This window comes from Erpetoichthys calabaricus, chromosome 10 (assembly GCF_900747795.2).
Source record: "Erpetoichthys calabaricus chromosome 10, fErpCal1.3, whole genome shotgun sequence".
NCBI classification, from domain to species: Eukaryota; Metazoa; Chordata; class Cladistia; order Polypteriformes; family Polypteridae; genus Erpetoichthys; species Erpetoichthys calabaricus.
This window is the reverse complement of record NC_041403.2, coordinates 65,794,006-65,814,170: the sequence shown is the minus strand read 5'-3', so window position 1 is coordinate 65,814,170 and position 20,165 is coordinate 65,794,006. Positions and strand designations below refer to the sequence as shown.

At 39.7% G+C, this 20,165-nt stretch overlaps 1 protein-coding gene across 2 annotated transcripts in view; it reads right to left on the bottom strand.

The window, feature by feature from the left end:
* Nucleotides 1-4,959: 4,959 nt before the first annotated feature.
* dhx9 (DEAH (Asp-Glu-Ala-His) box helicase 9) overlaps nucleotides 4,960-20,165 on the bottom strand; it is a 60,098-nt gene continuing 44,892 nt past the window's right edge. For both annotated transcript variants that reach the window (XM_051933193.1, XM_051933194.1), the window contains 2 exons: nucleotides 11,996-12,196; nucleotides 4,960-5,607 (listed from right to left, as the gene is read on the bottom strand). In XM_051933193.1, coding sequence (XP_051789153.1) covers nucleotides 5,193-5,607; nucleotides 11,996-12,196 — 616 coding nt within the window. In that variant the 3' untranslated portion in view covers nucleotides 4,960-5,192. The remainder of the gene's footprint in view (nucleotides 5,608-11,995; nucleotides 12,197-20,165) is intronic.

Genomic DNA, 20,165 nt, shown 5'->3' with positions numbered 1-20,165 from the left:
CCTGAACGTATGTAATGGCACAGTGGGTCAATGGCCTGGTCTTCATCTCTAGTATCACAGACATCTTTTGGATTGTGCAACTGCTGAACTGAACAGACAAACATAACATAACAAAGAGCCTCATTAGGACATTTCATATGTAGCTGACTGCAGATTTCCCATTTTAAGTAAAAATGTGCAAGAGTTCTTGAATTGAACATGCTAGCGAATGACACAGTGGCAAGTACTGCTGGGTTCAAACCTTGGACTGTGCTACGTGTCTGTAGAGTTTCCTCCAACGGCCCAGTGACGTTCATCTTGGTAACTGTAAATGGCTTGAGTATGCCCTGTGATGGAGTGGGTCCTGTCTATGATGGGCTCGTGCCACACGGGGTAGAAACAGGAATAGGTGAGCTCACAAAATAAATGGACTGATATATCAAGTTCTGAGGGTACCACAATGGCTCAGGGAAGAGCTGGTAGTTAGGATATGTGAAAATGTCAGCCAGCAGACTCCACTGTTTCCAGTTTAACTGAATTATTTCCAGTAGTAAAGGCCCCAAAGAAAGCTTCTTTATGGGTGTTTACTTTTTTTTTTTTTTAACATCTACAAACCAGTTTGGCCTATGTGGATTCACAAAGTGGATGAATGATAGAGTGTAGTAAAAATAATCATCAAGTATATACTAGCTGCTCCCTGCTCTCCTACATTGGATTGAAGAATGGACGGACATTTCTAATTTTTTCTCACCAGACGAAAAACAATTTTCCAAAGAATGTTTTCCCTGCTGTGTTAATAACGCAGGTTTATTGCCCCAGTGCTTCCTTACCACAGTCCCCGTTTCAGTTCAGGCCTGTATACTACTTTAGGTAATCAACTCAACTTTTCTTTTACATTCATTATTAATATTTACATGCATAGATATCCATTCAGCACTAAAGGGATAATTGTAAATGATAAAAGTGCACACAGTTCTGCTACACTTTTGAACAACTAATCCCAAACCAATTACTTTTTACATGTGCATGGCCACCATTATACTTGTACATGTCAAGGCCTGGGGCAGGACTGTCCTAACATGCCACTCCTCAGCCTCATAACAGAATGACAATTTAACAAAAGAGCTACAAAACAGAATATCATCAATGTGTACCTCATAACATTACAAACCAAATGCAACAGCAAAACCTTATAACATCATGTAAAGCAAATATAATAAATAACAGGTCCTACCTTACTGCACAATTTCTTCTGAGTCCACCTCACAGCTTTCACAGTTCTGAAGCCATCCAGATTCACTTGACACTCAAGCTCTCATTTGATGGACAGGGACGAAAAAAAATTGTTCAGTCCTTCTTGGTACAATGTTAAGTGCAAGTCATATTTTAATCAATTTTGGTTTACTAAAATGGAAGAAACCGCACTTCAATATAGTAGGCAGTATGCTATGGTATTTTGGACTTCGAACTGAGGTTGTGGGTCCAAATTCTTTTTCATTTAATTCTTTGTTCAGAAGAAAGTGTGTGTGTGTATTTATTGGTTTACTAACTTGTCTACCTTTTAATGTATTTACTAGGGGGTTGTGAAGGGAGGGGCTTAACATACCCCAAGGAGACACAGTTGCTCCTCCGAAACCCCCTCTCAAACGGTGATACAATGGGAAACAAATCGTTTTTTTTTTTTTTCTCCTCTTTGCTCGATTGAACATTTAAAAGCCTGTACAGAAGCGGTCTTACTCTGTGTCTTTTATTTCTGGCCCTGGGCGTGGTTAAATCACTTGGCACAAAGTCTTGTCTCGCGGGACATATCTTCTTGATATTTTTTAGATTATAATTTAAAAATGGAACAACAATCTGAAAATCTAACATCACATTAAAGTTCGATAAATTCCGAAAAGAATGATACCTAACATATATATGTAGGTTGTAAAGTAAGCCCAATTTAAAGCGTGACAAAAAACGTGACATAAAAACTTCACATAAAATCGTTGCACTTTTAGGCTTAGGATTTTTGTATTATATATATTTTTTATTATATATAATATATATTTATAGAGAGAGACAGAGAGAGAGACTTAATGACCAAAGCCAAATTTTCTCCTGGTGACAATGTTTCATCTGTGTATATCTCGAAACTAACGCTGTGACTTTAAGCGAGTCACTTCACTTGCCTGTGGTCCAATTGTATCTCTCATATGTTGCAGAGATCACCTTGGATAAAGGCGTCTGCCAAGTATTAATAAAACAACACTCTCCACCTGCAACCCAATGCACACATGTGTGGAAATTCCTCGAAGCTGCAAACTGTGTATGGTGTTAAGCAATTAAGTAGGTGTCTTCTCATCTTTTAAAGTGGTGCATTTTATCTTCTTCAGGGGGTTCTTTTGACAGCCAACATCTGTTGTCAAATCACCATATATTGCTATCAATGGTGCCACTGCAAAAAACAATGAATCTGGATGAACGGCCTATTCTGGACACCCCGTCCTTACATATCAGAAAAATTCATTGCCCTGTAGGATCACCTCCTTTTATTACAAAATCTTTATGTACAATTAAAATATTTTCTGCAGGTTAGTGAAGCCAATCCATTAACTATCATTGGACTCAGGGCTGGGAGTCCATCCAAGCAACACTAGTGCAATTATTGCTAGAGTATTAAAATAGCAAAGCATTTATTTAACACGACTTCCTCACAGCTCGAGGGATTGAGTTCAAATCCTACTCCGTCATTCCATACATGTGTTTCCCTTACAGCTCTTCCCCAGATCCTCTTGGCTTCCTTCCACTTCTCAGCAACAAGCTGGTGAAGACGATTATGGGTTCTCAGTGATCGAGTGTGCTTGCACTATGTTGGACCAGCAGCCCAGTCAAGAATGCTGCTGCAGTAGGCTGGGAAAAAGGTCGTTTTGGAAATAGAGGAATGGTTTTGTTTAGGTATCAGAATGTGAAAAATATTCAAGGGTTGAAAAATTTTGGGCTTTGATTCTCTTTTAGTCAAGTGAATAAACAGAAGCCAAGATATCCCATAAGTAAAGGTCCAATATTAGTTTTGCATTTGTCTTAAGATGACTTCATTTTAGACTCTAGATTACCTCTTCCTACAAGGTACCTACAATACAGTCAGTTTCTGAGGAGTAAACCCAGAACAAGAAGAAAAGCAGGAAGGAAGTTTTGCTTGCTTGCTTTGAATCTCACTTAGATGCCAGTTAAGGAAAAAAGAAAAACCATTAACAGTTTAGAAACATTAAAAGCAAGCCACTTAAATTAAGACAGAAGTATGTTCCAACAACCGTACCAATAACATCTAAAGTGAAGTAAGTAAATTAAAGATTGATACCTGAAAAGTTTTTCTTCCTTCCTGCTTCACTCCTGATCTTTTTTGTCATTGCCCTTAAGTCTTTCTTCACACTTCTTCAAACTTTGTCCCTGTCCGGCTGAATCTTTATTAGCCAGGTCTCTCTTAAACTTGCCTTGATGTCAGCCTGGATATCCCACCCCTTCCCACTGCAACTCTGTAAATCCATGTGGCTGGTGACAGGCGTCGGTGCTGCCAGGCTACTAGCTCCATGGCCAAGGGCTTATTATCGATGACTGCCGGAAATGTGAAGCTTTGAAATGCAAAGCCAGTAAAACTCAATTTCAAAATGTGGTATTTTTTAAATATACATACGTTTTTTAAAATAAATGTGGTCATTGTAATACAAAATTATTACACTATCGTGTGACTGATGGCCATATGTGGTCCTCTGTATCCTTGACTTCAGCAAATTGGTCCTCTGACTAAGACACAATAAGTACCACACACTTCCATGAAACATTCTATATTGACCGAATCACTGTACTGTATTGCCTGTGTTTCAAAATTTCATTTATAAGAAAAGGAAATCTACACACTGCTTAATTTTTTTCTGGTAAGAATTCTAAACAAGTCTCTTTCACTATTCTGATAAGATGTTATTTTGTGTATTTTGCATAATGACCTTAACTTATTCATAAAATTGAGTGAGGTCAACAATTTCCCTAAAAAATTCTCCTTCCCTGCATAGTACTCTGTTCAAGTTGACCTTTCAGGTTGGTTTTTAATACAGAGGAAGTTAGAACTAAACATTAGAAGCACCGACACCTAACAACTTTCTTGGTGGAGACCAGGAGAGCTGTCATCTTTGTTGGTAGATTTTCATGTGAAGTGGAAGTTTGTTTCTGGGTACAAGTAGGAGATAAAGCCCACAGCAGTACACCCAGTGCTAAATGCTACTCATTGACCCATCAATTCAAGTAGTGAGCAACTGCTCCGGCAGGGTGGCCACGATCCACAAAATACTAAGATCTCAAAAAGTCACACATACTCCACAGGAACAGGTAAATGGAGACATACAGCATTACTATGAAATGGCATCCTTGTGTGGTCAGTGTTGTAACTGCTGGAAAAGTGGAATAAAGCAGCCTTGCCATGCTGAAATTAAAGAGCTCCAAACAAGGAGTCAAAGCAACCACCCATCAAAGGTGACAGCACCCACTGTTTGCACTACTGTCAGAACCTTAAAGTTGAAGTGAAAAGTTGGCTGGCCACTAACTAACAAAGACTTGTATGTTGCAAATGTCCAGGGGCCATGCTGCACCCAAAACACACCCATTTACCTTGCTTTCAGTTCCAAGTGCCCAAAAACTGGAAAATCTTATAATTCCCCCATAGCTCCATGTATATTTAACTGTGGACCACTACTTCAGTACTTATTTTTTAAAAGGAACCTTCATTAATTGCACATAAAGAAAATTAAGGCAGTTTTTAAATGTAATAATCTTTACTGCATATTCAGATTCAACTATGAGCAGCTGGAGTCATTTTCATTAAGAGTTATTTTAAGGAATGCTGAGTTTTGAAAAGCATCATATACAGTATGAACCAAAAATTGATTAAATGTAAAAGCTTATAGGCTATCCAGCACACATAAATAAGGACTAGAAATAGTTAAGAGGTTTTTTTGGTATATTTTATTATTCTGCTCAAACATTTACAAACAACTTATATTCATTGTGTATTACACTTAAAAGAAAATAAAATAAATTTAAAAGGATGCATACATATATAGCACGGACAAAAAGCTGCATCCCAGACATTTAATATGAGAATACAGAAATTGACTAATCAATTTATTGTTAAAACTATATTCAGGAAGGAATGCACATTTTCTGGATATTCTTTGGGTCATTCAGTAACCCCCACCTCTACTTCCGTAACCACCTCGAAATCCTCCTCCTCCTCCTGCTCCTCCTCCTCCTCTGTAGCTACCACCCTCTCCTCCACCACCTCCCCTGTAGCTACCCCGCTCTCCTCCACCACCTCCTCTATATCCACCTCCCTCTCCTCCTCCTCTATTGTACCCACCTCCACCATAGCTTCCCCTTCCACCACCATAACCACTTCCCCCTCCTCCATAACTGCCTCTTCCCCCTCCTCCACCATAACCACCCCCACCATAACCTCCTCTTCCACCATAGCCACCGCCTCCACCATATCCACCTCCTCCTCTGTATCCACCACTGCCCTGGTATCCTCCTCGCCCTCTGTAACCACCATTTCCATCAAATCTTGGCATTTTAGGAGGGCGAGGACCATCACCAAACCTAAAGGAAAAGGAAAGTTAGTTATCATATCAGATAGATATTGATACTTAATATATTCATTTGTACACAACTGCCACTGTGTAACCAATTCCTAAGAGATATTAGAGTTAGCTTGCTGAAATTAAAAAAAAAATACTGAACAGTTACCACCACTTATTATGGCCATGTTTTTCACACTTCAAATTTATGGCACTGCTTTAATACAGTACATGTTACACCAAAATGCAAGTACAATAAACAAGAATTAACTGTGAGAAGCCCTGGTGAGAAGTTAACCAATATCCAGTTCAAGGAAGCAAAAAATGAACTTCCTGCCCTTTCAATACTTTGGTTTTATTAATGACCAACCTTTCATAGCTGAGAACTGAACAGAGTGACAGTCGCAAAAACCTTATCTTGGCCAGTGAATCAGCGTGGCAACTCTACCCAATTTGAAGGCATAAAACCTGTTATGCCACAAGTAATCTACAGATACTCTTGCACGGTCACCTCTATAATCTGAAATAAAAGTTTTTAAAACAATGTATTCCATAATACAGTGCCTTGTAAGAGTATTCACAGCCTTGATACATTCCTGAATTTTGCTGGAAAAAACCCTATATTGAAATATTTTTTTCCATAATTTTTATTGGAAAGCCCAAAGATTCAAAATTTTCCATAATGTGACAATGATTTACGCTAGGGGCAAAAACCTTGAATAGGAAATGTGACATTTGCATAATTACAGTGTTCAATCCCCATACTTCAATTCTTATAGAGCCTCATTTTGCAGCAATACCAGTCTTTTACAGTAGCTACCAGCTCGGTACACTACTTGGCAGTAATGTGTACCCATTCTTCCAGCCAGATTTGTTCCAAGTTGTTCAGGTTAGTCAGATGACCATTGTGCACTAGAATTTTCACTGTTAGAGATATGACTAAGTTATTATAGAGCATTATCCATCCTTTTGACGCTGAGCCACTTCAAGCTTGCTTTTGGCCTTCTATCTGAGATGATTTTCTTTGGACAATGAGGATTTCTGACCCGTTTCAGTTTTTTAATTTTTTGGAAGACTGAAAAGGTTATCTTGCAGTATGTATTTCACTTTTTAGCATCCATTCTTCCTGCTTCTATTTTAACCACATGTCCAGTTTCTCCCACAAGCCTTTTCTAGGCAGTATTGTTGGAGTCTGATATAGTTTCTAGTCCCTGATTACTGAACTAACAGTGGACAGGGATACCCAGACACACATTCAGTGAGTCTACATGTGTTTTAATAACCTGGTTATTCACAAAAACCTGGTTTCACAAATGCCATGTATACTCTTATTCAGATTAGAGAAACTGAAATATCAGTCATCTTAGAAACCAGGTTAACACACATTTCTTTGCAAGTAACTCAGTTATGTGGTCATGTAAACACTTAACTGGGTTACACTTAAGGATTTCATAGTCTGCGCATGTCTATATAATGCTAAGCTCAGCAGTATAATCTTGAGAGCAGTGTTGGGGGTACTGCATTATAGGCAACGTGCCTTATGTAGTCCAATTACTTTTTTAAGTAATGAGTCATCTAACGCAATACTTAAAGTAAATATACCTGCTTTATTATTATCCCAGCAGCAAAGGGTATAATGCAAATCTGGCAATAGAAACCTATTAACGAAGTATCAGTTGAGTTTTAATCCAGCTGTTTGCTAAAACGAAATATGTTAAAACAGTGCAAATCAAGTGACACCATGTTCACACTGTGATTCATCAGTGGCTCAGGCGGAGTAAAATAAAATATGCAATGTTTGTAACACATTCTGTGATAAGTAACTAAACAACATACAGTCATGTGCCGACTTTGGCTCTGTTTGGGACAGGCCATTTGGCCATATGTTGGTTGCAAAGTGTACGATACTCCGTGGGTCTGGTGTGGGTCATCGATATGCATAATTTAAGTGCAAATCCAGAGCAGCACAATCCAATCTTCATGTCTCAGAGTCCATGTAAAGAAGTGTTTTTCAATCACTGAATCGCAGACATCATAACAAGAAGAACAACAGAAGATTTATTACTACAGCTGGGTTTAACAATTTGTGGAATAACTACTGTTTTCCAATGGCCCTCAACTAAGTAGGAATTGCCTCAACTGGGTCGGCCGTAAATCTGTGCATGACTGTATTTACTGTTTTTTGTAAGTAACGAGACAAGAACTAAGTTACTTTCAAAAGTAATGTTCCCCACAATGTTCGTGAGACAGACTTCATGCTTGTTTTAGGATTCACAGCAGCTGTTGATGTTTGTTTTTTTTTTTTTACTTATATTTATAATATTAGAGCATTTTGCCAAAGGAGGACTCTATAAGTGTATATCAACGGAGGTTTTTTAAGAAACCAGGTTACTCACTTTATCCTGGCTTTGAGTGTACAAGTAAATGTTTAATACTCTTTTCCTAATAAATGCTTTGTATAGTTTAATCCTCATTTTCACAGTCCTTCACATACACTGTCAGAATATTTACATACTAGATGGATGGTTTATTTATAAATTGTAGTCATTTTAATAATTCAATGATTAGGCAACTGTTCTTCACCTATGTAAAGCGCAGGGACTGAATACTTGCACAAATAGCATTTTTTTTTTCTAAATGAGAGCCCACCCTACAACTAAAGACAAGAATAAAACTGGTTTGATTTTGATGGAGCGAGTCTCAGATTATATGGCAGGGGTGTGGAAATCCAACGCCCGACTCATCCGACATGGGTGAATTGACCGTCGGACAAGCGTGTTTTTCTGTTTCAGTTGTCCGTGGACAAGTGCAATTTTCTGGAGAAAAAATATATGTGCTGTGCAGGGCACATTTTACAACCACTTTCACATTTTAAACATTTGGGTACGTACTTTGTGTGGAAACAGTCTACTTAGGCATGTTCTTCATGTCTCAAATTGGTCTTCAATATTGTTTACAAAATGACAGCTGATTTTTCAAAGGGGAAGCACTCTTACGGTCTTACATAAGTATTTTACCCTAATACTTACACGCTTGGAGATGCTGCCATTTTTTTCATGCCGACATTTTTCATTACAATCACTTTTATATATTACCAGTAACGGCGTACTGCACGATAACATGCAGTGAATAAATATACTTGACTTGAGCATTCATAGTTTTCATCCTCTTTCTCTGTACGTTTAGCATACATTTGCTCAGAGGTTGATGTGCTTGTTGCTTCCTGAGCAGCTCTTCTTTTCTCCACCCTAGTGGCCCGCTGCTTCTCTTCTTTTGTCGGCATCTTTTCGCGTTAAAACTGATTAAGTTAGTTTTTGTGTTGCAATTACTTAGTACGTTTTCTTTAATTTTTCACTTAAACTGGCACTTAAGTCTTCAATCTGCCTCAAGAATGATTAGCGAAGGTGGGGGGGGAATGAGAACAGCTCCCATACGCATGCGCCACCCTGCAGCGCACTGCCGAGAGTTGATTCAACAATAAAATAAAATAAAAATAAATAGTAATACAAATCATCACCCCGAAAGCGGATAGTAGACGTCACGTAGTATACTGTATGTGTACCAAATTTCAAGTCAAAAGGTGAAGTGGTTTGCGAGCTACAGGTGATTTAAAATCCTGGACAGACAAACAGCCACGGTAGCGTATTATAGAAGAAGATTGATAAAATTCATTGTGTCTACATAAAAATGTTGTCATTTTACTTACAATACAATTGTTTTCACCACATAAAGCTTGTTAGGCAGTTAATCTTCCCTAAAATTTGCGATTTCGTGTAGGTTGTGATATATTGAGGAGTTAAGAAATTTACTGTGTGACAACATCAATTTTGATGAGCTGTCAATAGATCGTTTTTGATTAGCGAATAATTCATATAAAACAAGTTGGTTTCACACTGTCAGTTTATTAAAAATAAAGAAGAAAACATTCTAACGGTTTCCAAAGGTTATGAAATATCTATAAAAATCTTCACTGTAACTGTAGTATGTGAAACAGAACTAGTGTAGCTATAATGAAGGCATTGTTTATTAGTGAGTTAAAATGATAAGGGAATCTTTTATAAAATGTTCTGGAGCAAGGTGGCAAAATGAAAGAACTCCCTGAAAGAACTTTTTTCAGTTTTAAAATGGAAGGCAGTTTTGGTATCAATAAAAGAGATCAGAAAAAATAAACTATTTTTCACTTTTGTTATTTGTTTAGCCCTGGCGGAGTCCAACTCTCACTGAAAACGGGTTCGACTTACTGCCGGCAATGCGGACCAAGCTCTGACACTGGTTGTACAGGGACCGAACAGCCCTTATCAGGGGGTCTGGTACCCCATACTCCCGGAGCACCCCCCACAGGATTCCCCAAGGGACACGGTCGAACGCCTTTTCCAAGTCCACAAAACACATGTAGACTGGTTGGGCGAACTCCCATGCACCCTCCAGGACTCTGCTAAGGGTGTAGAGCTGGTCCACTGTTCGGCGACCAGGACGAAAACCACACTGTTCCTCCTGAATCCGAGGTTCAACTATCCGACGGATCCTCCTCTCCAGGACCACCGAATAGACTTTTCCAGGGAGGCTGAGGAGTGTGATCCCTCTGTAGTTGGAACACACCCTCCGGTCCCCCTTTTTAAAGAGGGGGACCACCACCCCAGTCTGCCAATCCAGAGGCACTGTCCCTGATGTCCATGCGATGTTGCAGAGACGTGTCAACCAAGACAGCCCTACAACATCCAGAGCCTTGAGGAACTCCGGGCGTATTTCATCCACCCCCGGGGCCCTGCCACCAAGGAGTTTTTTGACCACCTCGGTGACCTCAGTCCCAGAGATGGGGGAGCCCACCTCCGAGTCCCCAGGCTCTGCTTCCTCATTGGAAGGCATGTTAGTGGGATTGAGGAGGTCTTCGAAGTACTCCCCCCATCGACCCACAACGTCCCGAGTCGAGGTCAGCTGCACACCATCCCCACCATACACAGTGTTGACACTGCACTGCTTCCCCCTCCTGAGACGCCGGACGGTGGACCAGAATCTCCTCGAAGCCGTCCGAAAGTTGTTTTGTCACCGATTCTGTTCATAACTTTTATGGACAGAATTTCTAGGCGCAGCCAGGGTGTTCGGTTTGGTGGACTCAGGATTGGATCACTGCTTTTTGCAGATGATGTTGTCCTGTTTGCTTCATCAGGCCGTGATCTTCAGCTCTCTCTGGATCGGTTCGCAGCCGAGTGTGAAGCGGCTGGGATGGGAATCACCAAAACCAAATCCGAGACCATGGTCCTCAGCCGGAAAAGGGTGGAGTGCCCTCTCAGGGTTGGGAGCGAGATCCTGCCTCAAGTGGAGAAGTTCAAGTATCTCGGGGTCTTGTTCACGAGTGAGGGAAGAATGGGGCGTGAGATCGACAGGCGGATCGGTGCGGCGTCCGCAGTGATGCGGGCTCTGCATCGGTCTGTCGTGGTGAAAAAGGAGCTGAGCCGTAAGGCAAAACTCTCAATTTACCAGTCAATCTATGTTCCTACCCTCACCTATGGTCATGAGCTATGGGTAGTGACCGAAAGAACGAGATCGCGAATACAAGCAGCTGAAATGAGTTTCCTCCACAGGGTGTCTGGGTTCTCCCTTAAAGATAGGGTGAGAAGCTCAGTCATCCGGGAGGGGCTCAAAGTAGAGCCGCTGCTCCTCCGCATCGAGAGGAGTCAGATGAGGTAGCTCGGGCATCTAATCAGGATGCCTCCTGGACGCCTCCCTGGTGAGGTGTTCCGGGCACGTCCAACCGGGAGGAGGCCCCGGGGAAGACCCAGGACACGCTGGAGGGACTATGTCTCCCGGCTGGCCTGGGAACGCCTTGGGATTCTCCTGGAAGAGCTAGAAGAAGTGGCCGGAGAGAGGGAAGTCTGGGCATCTCTGCTCAAGCTGCTGCCCCCGCAACCCGACCTCGGATAAGCGGAAGAAGATGGATGGATATTTGTTTATGGACAAGTGAATTTAACTGGCGGACAAGTGGATTTTCTAAGTTTACTTGTCCGTGGACAAGTAGAAAAAAATTTGATTTCCACACCCCTGTATGGAGTGAGTTGCAAGGCATGTCATTAGGTGTTTGACTCATGAGAGAGCACCACCAAATGCCTCAGACTCTTGAGTAAATGAAGGCTAGAAGTTAAAATTGGTGGAAAAATCATCTTATCTGACAAAACCTTAAGAAATCTTTTGAAAGTAAGATTTAGTCACAATCATGGGCAGACAAGTGGATATTGTATAATTTTACTCACAGTATCATAATGAAATTCCACTGTCTTGATATTATAAACCCTTAAACTTGACAGCAAATTAAGAATGAAAAGTGGCTAATATTAACTGGATGACTAAGCAGTGCATGAAACACAAAAAAATTTTGCTTAATCTCCATATACTTTAAATAATTAATTACTTACCTTGCATTGTTCACCATTAAGTTGATACCAGCTGCTGATGGTCTTGAAATAAAACGCACAACATTCAGCAAGCGTTCATTCACTGTGTCCATTTGTCTTATGTACTCTGGATCTTTAGATACTTCAACAACAAGTGCTTCTATGCCAGCTCTTGAAGCGGTAATATAAGCTGCAACACTGTGTGACATTTTAAGCTTGATCCTGCAACAAAAACATTCAGTTTAAGAAACTTATTTTAAAATAATTAGAAACAGCTAACTTAGAATTATTCACTTGTAAAACAAAATGGCAAAAAACGAAAATCCATATGTTCAAGATATAGTACTAGGTAGCTTACTAAAACTATAAAACCAACAAGGGTATTACAATTTCAATTAATTAAAATTTGTAAAAACATACCCATGTTTTCTTTCGCTAACCTTAGTTAGAATTTGACAGATGAAGCCTCTGGGGGGGACTAGGTGCAACTGTCTAAGTGAATACCTAACACAACAAATCATTTTACCTTTGACTACTGTACGCTGTAACCCCTTCAAAAATATTGCTGGCCTCACAGTGGAGTCTGTATATTAACATACCGATTATTCACAGAAACCTGACTTCTAAAATGCCTTGTAAACCCATATTCCGATCTGGGAAATCTAGTTATTGGCCTCTGAGAAACCAGATTAACAGAGGTAGCTGTCTCAGTGAAAGATCCGATTCTGTGGCCATGTAAACCCTTAACCAGTTAACTTAAGGATTTTGTAACCTGTGGATGTCCACTGCACCCTGCCAGCCTATGAAGATGTTTGCTTCACACACATTTTTAGCAGCTATGAGTAAAATTTCACAAAATACATTTCCAGAGGGAAATGTTTGGCAGATCACATTCTTCTCCTGGCTGAAACAATCTGTTTAAATATTTCAGAAAACAATAAATTGGTGTTGATGAACTGAAAATACAGTGCTAAACTCAGCAACATAACCTTGAGAGTAGTAGGGCAACACATTACGGTGGCGGGATGTGATAGTAGGCTGCTTGCTGCTTATCAACACATTTATAGGACAAAAGACGCTGATGGAGAAGTGAGAAAGGATTTAAGGTGGGACGGATCTACGAGTTTTTTCGTAGGCTTTAGTAATTCTAGTGTTAAAAGTAACGTGTGTTAAGTAGTCTGATTATGTTTTAAACTATCAAGCAACCTAAAGCAATACTTATCGAAGTAAAAATACGTGTTGTTATTTCAGCAGCACTTGGTGTAAAGCAGGGCTCAAACACACAGCCAAGCTGAAAACAGTCTGCTGTGTGCAACCTGTTAACAGAAACCTATAAAGCATTAATATGACTAAAAACTAGAGAGGTGTGCAATATTGGCAAAAAATGATATCTTGATATTTTCTGGGACTTTGCCAAAATTATACAATATTTTGCATCCTCTAAACATGTTTGTAAGAGTCTTATTGATCTAGCTTGGTTGTGTTATTAAGATATTACAACCCAAATTCCAAAAAAGTTGGGATGCTGTGTAAAATGTAAACAGAATTCAATGATTTGCAAATCTCATAAACCCATATTTTATTCACAATAGAACATAGAAAACATATCAGATGTTGAAAGTGAGATACTTTACTCTTTCATGAAAAATAGGAGCTCATTTTAATTTGATGGCAGCAACATGTCTCAAAAAATTTGGGACAGGGGAACAAAAGGCTGGAAAAGTAAGTGGTACTAAAAAAGAACAACTGGAGGAACATTTTGCAACTAATTAGGTTAATTGGCAATAGGTCAGTAAGATGACTGGGTATAAAAAGAGCATCTTAGCGAGGCAGTGTTTCTCAGAAATAAAGATGGGCAGAGGTTCACCAATCTGCAAAATATTGTGCCTACATATTGTGGAACACTCTCAGAATAATGTTCCTCAACGTAAAATTACAAAGACTTTGAATATCTCATCATCCACAGTACATAACATCATGAAAAGATTCAGAGAATCAGGAGAAATCCCTGTGCGCAGGAGATGAGGCCGAAAATCAATATGGGATGCTCGTGATCTTCAGGCCCTCAAGCGGCAATGCATTAAAAACAGGCCTGATTTTGTCATGGAAATCACTGCATAGTCTCAGGAACACTTCCAGAAATCAACGTCTGTGAACACAGTTCGCCGTGCCATCTACAAATGCAGGTTAAAGCTCTTTATCATGCAAAGAAGAAGCTACATGTGAACATGATCATGAAATGCCACCGTCTTCACTGGGTCAAAGCTCATTTAAAATGGACTGAGGCAAAGTGAAAAACTGTTCTGTGGTCAGATGAATTGAAATTAAAAAATATTTTGGAAAACATGGAAACTGCATCCTCCAGATTAAAGTGGAGAAGAGTTATTTAGCTTGTTATCAGTATTCAGTTCAAAAGCCTGCATCTCTAAAGGTATGGGGTGCATCAGTGCCTATGGAATTGTCAGCTAGCACATCTGGAAAGAACCCATCAATGTGAAAGATTTATACAGGTTTTAGAGCAACAGATGCTCCCATTCAGATGATGTCTTTTTCAGGGAAGGCCTTGCATATTTCAGCACAACAATGCTATTGCAACTATTACAACAACATAGCTTCGTAGTAGAACAGCCCAGATGCTGAACTGGCCTGCAAGCACTCCAGACCTTTCACCAGTTGAAAACATTTGGCGCATCACAAAATGAAAAATACAACAAAGAAGACCCAAGGCTGTTGAGCTGCTAGAATCCTATATCAGACAAGAATGGGACAACATTCTTCTCCCAAAAGTCCAGCAACCAGTCTACTCAGTTCCCGGAAATTTACTGATTGTTGTTAAAAGAAGAGGGGATGCTATACAGTGATAAATGTGGCACTGTCCAAACTTTTTTGAGACGTGTTGCTGCCATCAAATTCAAAATAAGATATTTTTCATGAAATAGTAAAATGTCTCACTTTCAACATTCAATATGTTTTCTGTGTTCTACTACAAATAAAATCTGGGTTTATGAGATTTACAAATCATTGCATTCTGTTTTTATTTACATTTTACACAGTGTCCCTACTGTTTTGGAATTGAGGTTGTAATTGAAGTTACTAATGAGATTAAATGAAACAACAGTTAAGGAAAAGAGGTCTTATTTGCTTAAAACTGAAGGAAAATAAATTAAAATCACCAATCAAAGTATTAGAAAGATCAAGCAATGCAAGTATGAGCAAACCATTTCAAAAATGGCCTACAGGATTTACACAAAAAATTTCACTAAGACCAACAAAACTATTATAATGAGAGCATTTTAAACACACTTACCCTTAATGTAAACAAGGTATCAATCCAAAGGAAAATAAAATACTAATCATTACTGAACTATGAGGCATTACAGTCTGGATAAACAAACTGCTCTGCTGTAAGACGAACTGTGCAGCATACATGCAAGAACAAAAATCTAACATACAATAGTGTAAAAATCCTGTTCTGTCAAATACTGCACACAAAAAAAATTATAGCATCTGAAAATAAGTTCTGTCACATATTGCACAAAAATTAAAAAAAAAAAAAAAATCCAAACCAATAACATTTCTAAGCACATTACTAACTTCAAGTTCTGTCCAATATTGCACAAAGATAATCAGAAAAAAATAAAAACATTGTAAAATTCTACTGAGGAAACTTCAAGTTGTATGACAGAAATAACAGTCTGTCCACAGTATCTGGCGCTTCAAAACAGCATGGTTACATGTTACACCATTTCCTCCAGTGCCGAAAGCATTCTCAGGAGGACTGCTTGAGGCAGGAATGTACAGGTTTCCCCAGTTTGGGAAGTTCTGTCGTAGCTGCTGCTGTAATAGCTTTGATCCTGTCATCATTATTGTAGTGTTTTTTGTTTAAATGAACTGTAAACGTGTTGTTAATTAGTTAGTGGGCTTTGAACCAGGTTTAGACCTAAGTGTTAAACAGAGGACAGCGGAATGAACTTCAGGTTAATAAGAGCAGCACTGCTGTATGAAGTTCAAAATCACCTCCCCTACTTTGAGCACCTCCTTCATGAGGCATTGGATTGGTTTGGAAATGTGACAGCGAGGGAGATCAGATACTCTGCAGCTGAAATAAAAAACTGCCTCACTTGAAGTGCTGGCTACGTGCTTGCTTATTAATGTTCTCTCACTGAAGCATACGCGTGCTGTAACAATCCAGCAGCAGCACAGAGTATCTTTGGAAAGTTGAGAAAAAAAAATCTTCTGTATAGTAAAAAGAACATAAGCTATCGTGTGACTTCTCTTAAGTGCAAAGTATTTTGAAATATTTTCCTCCTTCATCACCAATGCTAGGGTTTCCTAAAGTGAGATGTACAGTAATCCCTCGCTATATCGCGCTTCGCCTTTCGCGGCTTCACTCCATCGCGGATTTTATATGTAAACATATTTAAATATATATCGCGGATTTTTCGCTGCTTCGCGGGTTTCTGCGGACAATGGGTCTTTTAATTTCTGGTACATGCTTCCTCAGTTGGTTTGCCCAGTTGATTTCATACAAGGGATGCTATTGGCAGATGGCTGAGAAGCTACCCAGCTTACTTTTCTCTGTCTCTCTTGCACTGACTTTCTCTGATCCTGACGTAGGGGGTGTGAGCAGGGGGGCTGTTCGCACACCTAGACGATACGGACGCTCGTCTAAAAATGCTGAAAGATTATCTTCACGTTGCTATCTTTTGTGCAGCTGCTTCCTGAAACGACATGCTGCCCGGTGCTTCGCATACTTAAAAGCTCGAAGGGCACGTATTGATTTTTGATTGAAAAACAAACTCTGTCTGTCTCTCTCTTTGTCTGCTCCTGACGAAGGGGGTGTGAGCTGCCGCCTTCAACAGCTTTGTGCCGCGGTGCTTCGCATACTTAACACTAGAATTACCAGAGTCTACGAAAAAACTCATAGATCCGGCCCACCTTAAAACCGTTCTCACCTCTCTTTTGTCTTCTAAATGTGCCGATTAAGAGGAGCAGCGAGCAGCCGGCTATTCCATCCCCCACCGTCGCAGAACGTTCACTAAGTTTTCCCAGCTCATGCCTTGTTTGATTACCTAGGAGTGACTGAACTGCTGGAGTTTTAGAATAGAAATAATAGATCGCTATTTGGAATACATGCATTTCATGCGTGTTCCGTTTCTACAGTAATCTGTGTAAACACATTGCTAAAACAGAAACTTTTTCATATTTTAGTAATAAATGTTACAAAATGTAGAATGTGTAAAGCCCGAGTTCCTAAGATCAAATAAACACTTCCACAAAAGCTTCACACACCATATAACAGTTTCTGTGGCGTAGCGTGCTAAGATTTGCTTCTCAGACCGAGTAGCTTTTCTCTGCCTCACAAACATGAGTTCAATTCCCCGCTGGGGATAAACTGTTACTTCTTTTTTTTGTTTTTAACCTCAAACGGACATAAAATTTGTAAATTGGTATGCACTGTCAGTTAATGAGATCGTTATATTTTCATGTGGGATGCTCCTTTTAAAATATTTTTTTAACAATTGAGACTGCAATTAACATGAACTGTCCTTATAACTTATTTTTTTCAAGATCCATAACACACAGACAGACAGAGCACTGCGTAATACAGAGACAGACAGGCAGAGATATACAAACAAACAGGGAAGGCACATGTACTGAAAGAAAAAAAAATCAACATGCGCGTTGTTTCTGTAGCACTGAATGAGCTCACCGGCTCTAACGTCACCCCTCCCCCGATCTGGCTCTCTAAGTAACAGCGCAAGTACAGACGCAAACCAAGTGTAATCAAGAGTACTGGTTCGATCCCCACTCACTCCTATATTTGACGTTTTCAGTAGTAAGCTGCTCTTTTTGTTAATATCATACAGTACACACATGCACTTGATTTCTGTCTGTACTTGCGCTGTTACTTAGAGAGTCAGATCGGGGGGGAGGGGTGACGTTAGAGCAGGTGAGCTCATTCAGTGCTGCAGGAACAACACACATGTTGATTTTTTTTTCTTTCAGTACATGTGCCTTCCCTGTTTGTTTGTATATCTCTGCCTGTCTGTCTCTGTATTACGCAGTGCTCTGTCTGTCTGTGTGTTATGGATCTTGAAAAAAATAAGTTATAAGGACGGTTTGCTGACTTGGAGCACCACTGCCTTACTGTGCCACAGAGATGCGAGTTCGATTCCCAGCTTTGAAGAAAGTGTTTTTTTTTTCCTCAAACGGACATTGAATTTATAAATTGGTATGCACTGTAAATCGTTAACTTTAAAATGTCAATCGCGGTTATTTCTGTTGATTAATTCATGCTTTTTTATTTAGAGTCAGAACAGGAGCTTTTTCAGCTTATTCAGCTTCTGATCGGTCTCAAACAGCGGCAGTATAACTTCACACCCAACCTGACGCTGTTCGTTTTCAAATAATATTGCATTACTTCGGCGATGTTTTCTGATTGGTACTATTCGCGTCATAAAATGATTTCTTCAAAACGTCACATATATTTGTCTCTTTCTTTTTTTAAAATGTGCGTTGTAGCACTCAGCAACTGGCCACCTGCATGTTCTTGCGCACACTAAACAAGACAGCGCTATATGCAATCATCAGATTCAAATGTTAAGTTATATAGCACAGAATGGAAATCAGCAGTTCTTAGCATTCCACCACGCAAGCTGTCATATCAACCGCCTACTGTAACTTGCTTTCTTTTTTCTTCGGTTATAGTCTTGAATAAAAGTGCACTTGTTTTGTTATACTTTTACATCAACATATGTTCCTGTGTTTGAGCTACATGGGCATGCTCAAAAATACACGTATAATGCCACGAAAAGTGCATGCAGACACTTCAGTTCGCAAGCATTGGTACGACAATGCAGTCACAAGTACACTGCAGAGCTTTAGCGCATCTTTATGTGAAAACAGCATCAGATGGGGAGTGTCTGATGATTGCATATAGCGCTGAAGTTACTGCTCTTTACTATGCTTTCCTCTGCATGTCCTGGCGTACAAAAGAAACAGCATACAGCAACACGTGGGGACTGGCAATACTGGGGGAAAAAACACGCGGTCGTATGTATCGTGATACACTGCAGAACTATAGAGCGTCTTTATGTAAAAACCACAGTGTCAGGTGGGGGGCGGTAGGGATGGATCCTGAACGCGACTGAGACAATGAAAAGTGAATTTTAAAAAAATAAAGCTAACCTTTACAAATATCATAAATTACACCAGCTGTTACAGACTGAAATCAAATGTATCTTTTTATTCTAAAATAGTGAAAATAAGAACACTTCTCAAATGGGAGTTGTGCAGGATCGAACTCATGACCTTCTGATTCCCAGTCAGCGACTGATACTGTTACGCCACGGAAGCAGTGATAGTTAATTCATATCAATGTCTCACACTAAGGCGGGTTTTTTTGGCGGTGGCTTTTTTTTGTACCTTTTGTGAAAGTGTTTCTTTGATATTTGGACTTCAGGCTTCATACATTATATAGTTTATGCCTACATTTTGTCAATTGCTACTAGAATATATAACACGTTTCTGTTTTAACAATGTGTTTACACAGATTACTGTAGAAATGCAACACATATGAAATGCGTGTTTCAAATAACAATCTTATTATTTCTACTCTAAAACTCCACTTCACTCCCAGATAAATAAATCAAGGCAAGAGCTGGGAAAAGCCTATTTACGTTCTAAGTCGTTGGGGGGATGGAATAGCCAGAAGCTGGCAGCTTGTCTTTATCAGTACATTTAGATGACAGAAGACGCTGGCGGAGAGGTGAGAAAGGTTTTAAGAAGCGATTTAAGGTGGGCCGGATATACGAGTTTTTTCGTAGGCTCTGGTAATTCTAGTGTTAAAAGCAGCCCTATTGATTTGTTTGCTTTTCTCTATCTCTGTGACAGCCTGTGCTCCTGACACACACTCCTTTGAAGAGGAAGATATGTTTGCATTCTTTTAATTGTGAGACGGAACTGTCATCTCTGTCTTGTCATGGAGCACAGTTTAAACTTTTGAAAAAGAGACAAATGTTTGTTTGCAGTGTTTGAATAACGTTCCTGTCTCTCTACAACCTCCTGTGTTTCTGCGCAAATCTGTGACCCAAGCATGACAATATAAAAATAACAATATAAACATATGGTTTCTACTTCGCGGATTTTCTTATTTCGCGGGTGGCTCTGGAACGCAACCCCCGCGATA